At 40.5% G+C, this 5,500-nt stretch overlaps 1 protein-coding gene across 1 annotated transcript; it reads right to left on the reverse strand.

Annotated features, from left to right (window-relative positions):
• Positions 1–1,731: 1,731 nt before the first annotated feature.
• Positions 1,732–4,708, reverse strand: LOC124690311 (glycine--tRNA ligase, mitochondrial 1-like). Its single transcript, XM_047223707.1, has 5 exons — positions 4,565–4,708; positions 3,437–3,517; positions 3,157–3,189; positions 2,406–2,465; positions 1,732–2,265 (listed from the first exon to the last, which is right to left on the reverse strand). The coding sequence occupies exons 1-5, from the start codon at positions 4,706–4,708 to the stop codon at positions 1,732–1,734; spliced, it is 852 nt and encodes a 283-aa protein (XP_047079663.1).
• Between the last annotated feature and the right edge of the window lie 792 nt (positions 4,709–5,500).

Below are 5,500 nucleotides of genomic sequence, written 5' to 3' on the forward strand. Positions count from 1 at the left end.
ATGTGCAATACCTCCTACGCAATCAGAAATCGTGTGCTTGATGTACTATATACTATATATATATGTCCATAATGGAGCTTTGTTAGCTTTTGAGTTGCTTGGTTTAATTTTAACTGCACCCAAAAAAATTGAAAGCTTATAGGAGAGAATTTTAACATAGTTCTTACCTCTTTTCATAAGATTGCCTTTTTTTGTTTGTCCATGCCCCTTTTTCAGGCTTCAGTAGGCTATTTCGTTTAGGTAATTGAATGGTTTAGAAGAAACAATAATATCAAATGGAGTAGGTCTTGGGTCCGCTCAATGAATAGCAATGAAAATCTTCCTCCACTAGGTGATTTGAGCTTACATAGTATCATAATATTTCCAGTGTTAGTACTTTTTTTATTTTCTCCAGTGTTCCTTTTCTTTCTTGTGTGTTCATGTGTTGTTTGGTTGGTCTGCTGCAGCAAGTGAGAACCGGAGGGGAAGAGTAAGATGCATAGAGGGAGATTGAAATGAGGAGAATATAGTCCAAGCGAGGAGGAAGAGGAGACCTGCTGTGGCGCGGAGCATCACCGGCCGATGATTGTGATAAGAGAATCACACCCAGATAATAGCCTCTAGCTACAGTAAGCTCATTCCATTCGGCTCCTAAGTTGTCTACTTAGTTTCTTATTTATTCCACAGGTAGCAAATTGGTAGAAAGTTTGGTTCAATGATTTATGTGAGCTGCAAAGATAACATCACTGTTTGTTTCTTATTCGTTGTTTATGCTAAGGGGGGATAACCATATAAAGGAAAACTGGATGTCTATTGGCTGAGTAAAATCCAGCTTACTTAGGTGCTGCTGTGGTGCCACACATAATTACATCTCACCATACTTTGGCCACTGACTCCAAGCAGCTATAATTCGGTCATTTGTCTATCTATACGCCGTCCTGTGTATCAGCAATTATGCCTAGGAAAGCATCACATATATTATTATTTCTGTATTGAGATTTTAGGCTACATAACAGTCTACATAATTAAGTACTATATACCTTTTTTCAAATGGCAGACCTGGAGGCACATTGGTAGTTTTGAATAAACTATTAGGTACTGAACAGCCTGAGAAACAACCTTTGTGAAAAGAGACATTACACATGAATAATGGGCCTGTCCTAAATCAGGATGTATGAGCTCAGTTCGTGTACCATTCAAGAATAGCATTTACTTTGTTTCAGATGTAATCAAGAGGAAGCTTACATAGCAGCTATACTATAATTCTGAAGTTCCGCGGCTGTGCACGTGCGCTCGAGATTCTTGCTGTCTTACTGTTTACCATTGGTGTGTGCTTCAGGTCATTTGCTGCTGTGAGCTGTTGTTGGAATTGTATGTGACTTGTTGCTGGGCGTCCTTCTTCCTCAGGTACTGATCTCTGCCTGCCTTGTATTACCGTGTGCTTATCTCTTTTATGTACAATGCATCTCATTTTTGTTACTGAACTCTACTGCAATGTTCCTGATAAAAGTGTGCCCTCTGGGTTTTTTAATGTCGATATTGATTGGAACAAACCTACCCCATGCCTTTTATATTGGCATAAGATGAGACAGCAGGTAGCAACAAGTTAACAGACAATCGACAAAACATCAAGAACTATTTCTCATATATCTCATCTCTCGAAGATCGGTAAGGCGAAAGAAAGATCAAAAGCAAAAAAAAAGTGCAAATGGTGATTAAGTCATGCTATGCAAATTGCAGTGCTTCATACAGTTAGAACAGAAAAATAAACACAATGGCTTTCTGTAAGTTTAGTGTACCTGTGATATCAATAATGTGAGAAATCCCTGCTGTTGTCAATGCTTTTGAAATTTTCTTCGCAACAATATCAAATTTCTCAAACTTGACCAGTGGAAACACGGTACACTTAATTGGAGCAACTAGAGGGGGGAAACCAAACACATTCAACTGCTCATCATCCGTCTTGCCAGTCCTTTGATAAAAGCAATGTTCGAACAAGCAGTAAATAATTCTCCCTATGCCAAATGATGGTTCTATGACAGAAGGAGTAAATTTCCTTTGATGTTCCTTTTTCTTCTCGAGGTTAATTGAAACCATATTTTTCTTTACGGTGACATCTTTCCCAAGGGTACAAACCTTAAATTCAACCTCCCCTTTAGACTCTAAAGCTGCTTTCATATAAGTCAATGTGGAGATGAAACTTACTTCCAATGCTTCGAGAACCATCTTTTGGTTCCCTTTGAATGCAACACCTAGCTCCTTCTTTGATGGGGTTATAACTAACTTCTGAATGTGCCAAGAAGAAACTTGTCATTAGCAAAGCAGATAACTCAAGAAACTGATTAAAGCATCTCTGCAAGAGTTCAGTAGTAATAATTCGAATATTCAGTATACAATAAGAAGCTTGAAACAAAAGTAAGCCTCACCTCCACTTCTCTTGGTTCTGCAAATTTTTCGTGTGCTTCAAGTGGAACACCACTTTTATCCTGCTCATTATTGGCAGCATCATAGGATTAGTTCTATTGTGATAGATATCTGCAGAAGACACTTCACGCAGGAACATAAGCATTGCACCAGTAATGTTTATGGTCTAGAACTCTAGAACAAATGAATACTATAGATTAATAGATAAGTTGGAACATAGATGAAAGTGGTGAATATTTTACAGAAACTCAGCAGTTGTTGAGCTAACCAAATATGTTCGCCAAAATAATTCATTTATCCATGAAGGAACACATTTACCAAAAAAAAGTGGCAAACAGTGAATACTTAGTAAAGATATGTTTTACATTTGTCTTTCCTATTTGTGGATACGGTAAATGTCTAATTGCCCTTTTTAACCAAATGACAGAAGTTTCAACCTTACGTATCAATTCTTTTTGTACCAGTTATCATTTCCCGCTTTTCAACGATGAGCTTGAAACACCAAACTGAATGTTCTCCATTGTGTTTCAGAATGTAAACTTATCTGCAGTTATAGATTTGTCAATTTCTACTTACAGTACTTATGCATGTCTTTGTCCCTGTAGAAAAATCCAAGAGTAATCAGGATTCCTTTGAGGATATTGCTAAATATAATGCTAGAGCAACTTGGTGTTTCAAAAGCTGAATACCACCTTCATATGTGTGAAGGCAGCAAGGTCCGTGTCACTGTTCTATTTAACACATCTACACTACCAGTGGAAGGTGCTCCTGTATATCTCTCCATGTCTGGAATAGAGTCCGAAAGTTATGAAATAGCGAAAGATTCTGCGTCTATTCAAGCCATAACATATGTTGAGGAGGCAACCAACACAATCATCAAGGATTTAAGCTACAGTCGGCTGATAGAAGTTAAAGGCCAGAATAAAATCCTTTTACATAAGCGCACGAATACAAGAAGCAGCTTGCTAGGGGTTGGTTTCTTTCTTTGAGACACATGTCTTCCTTTTCTAGACAGGTGCTCAACATTGCATACCTTAACTATTCTGCTGGACAAGACTCTGGTGACACGCTTTGGAACAACCTGCTTACCAACTTTCAAGACCTCGGCTTTAGGCTGAAACATGCAGGCACCGTCTTAGAAAAACGTTTGGAGAAGATGAGGAAGGACCACTTTTCTTAGATGAAATCATAAGGTGTGCAAGATATTTTTTACCTAACATGTATTACTTGATCTGACATTCTTACCATCTGCTCCATTTACCTCCTATGTAATTTGTGCTTTTCCCTTCTTTTTGTCCTTTCCAGCAAACCTCATGAAGAACCTTCTTAGATGCTTTTGCTATAGCGGTACAATCTGGTTTGGATGTTGGATGCGTACTCTCCAACGTTCTTTTGCTCTTCGTGCGGCTTGATTTCATCAAGGCTACTTCTCTGCCGTCCAGCTCCGGATTACTTTTCCAAGTTTGTGCTATTTACCGTGAATGCTGTTCGCGTGTCATCCAGCCATTCTATCCACTTTAGTTGCTTACGGTACCCTGTTCATAGGACTTGCCTCTATTTCTCTGGGATGTACATACAGATCATGTTAACCATGTTATCTAATAAATTTAAGCACTATTAGTACTGGACTGCACATTACCTATTTTTATGTATCTATGTTACCGCTGTTATTTTTCTGTTGAATTCTATTTCGATCACTGGTAATGAGCAGGCATATAGAAACCAGTCTTAATCAAGAAGCATATAGAAAGTGACAGTAGCTTCAGCATACCATAGCTCAGACCATTATTTCAGAAGTTAGACAAGTAGTTTGTTTCTTATGTCTACATGTTCTGAAACAGAAATATAAGAAACTCCTTCTGAACTTAGTTGGACAAGGTTGCTGCTCAACAAGTTTTTTTGACCTTTAACTCAATTTCGTTCTACTGTCTTCATTTTGTAAAACCTTATTTTTATGCGATTTTCACGGGATAGTGCGCCAAGGCGCACATCTAAATCTAGTCTTTATTATACTTCGCCCGGTGCCTTATCCTCTCGGGAGTGTTCTCCACCACACACCTCTTTGTGTGAAACCGCTAGGAAAGCAGCAGAGCCCCGGAGCACAGCCGGAGAGGCCACAGCGGCCATGCACGGCGGCGAGCCGCCGCGGCCGACCACACACCAGCGGGTAGTCGCGGTCATGCACGACGGAGGAGGCCGCCGTGGCCGAGCACGCCGGGGAGGGAGCGGCCGCTGCCCTGCACGACGGGAGAGGACGCCACCGCGGCCAAGCTCGAAGCAGCGGGGAGGGTGCCGGCGCGGCCATGTACGGTGGGGGAGGCCGCCGCGGCCAAGCACAGCAGGGAGGGCGCCGCCGCGCAAGGAGGCCGCCGCTTCCGGGAGGTTTCCGGCGTTTTCTCTAGGGATGCCGGAGGGATTGATGGGCGCGGCCAACACCTTCAGGCAGGGGAGCATCGGCGGAGTGGTGGCCATTGTCGAGCGGTGGTGTTAGGGATAATTACCGGAATAATTACGTCTAACTACCATGTTTTACTACAAAATTCCCATATTAATTAATTAACAGTAAATGCCTGGTTAATTAGCAGTACATTCCCGATTAATTAGCTGGAATTGCCGGATTAATTAGTCGTAGTTTCCGGATTAATTTGGTCTAATTACTCAGTTTATCAATTGCTAGATTAATTAGAGCCTAGTTACCTAATTAATTAGTAGAGTACTAATTTTGCCCAATAGAAGAAATAAAATCTTTCGCTTTATTCAAGATGAGGGTATTATAGAAGGTGATGAGAATCTTTTAAAATATGCTACAAATTTTTACAAGAGCTTGTTTGGTTGTGTCAAGCTTCTTCCTGTTTCTTTGACATGGACCCTGGACTCGGCCTTGTCGGATGAATCGAAAGAAAAACTCGCGGCTAGATTTACATTGCAAGAGATCAAAGATGCAATCTTCTCGATGAAAACTAATAAAGCATCGGGGCCTGATGGTTTCCCTATCGAATTTTATCAAAAAATTTGGAGTCTGATTGCTGAAGATATCTTTGCTTTGTTTCAAGCTTTCTATGATGGTAACATAGACATATCTAGGTTGAATTATGGA

The sequence above is a fragment of the Lolium rigidum genome, chromosome 2 (genome assembly GCF_022539505.1).
Source record: "Lolium rigidum isolate FL_2022 chromosome 2, APGP_CSIRO_Lrig_0.1, whole genome shotgun sequence".
Lineage (NCBI taxonomy): Eukaryota > Viridiplantae > Streptophyta > Magnoliopsida > Poales > Poaceae > Lolium > Lolium rigidum.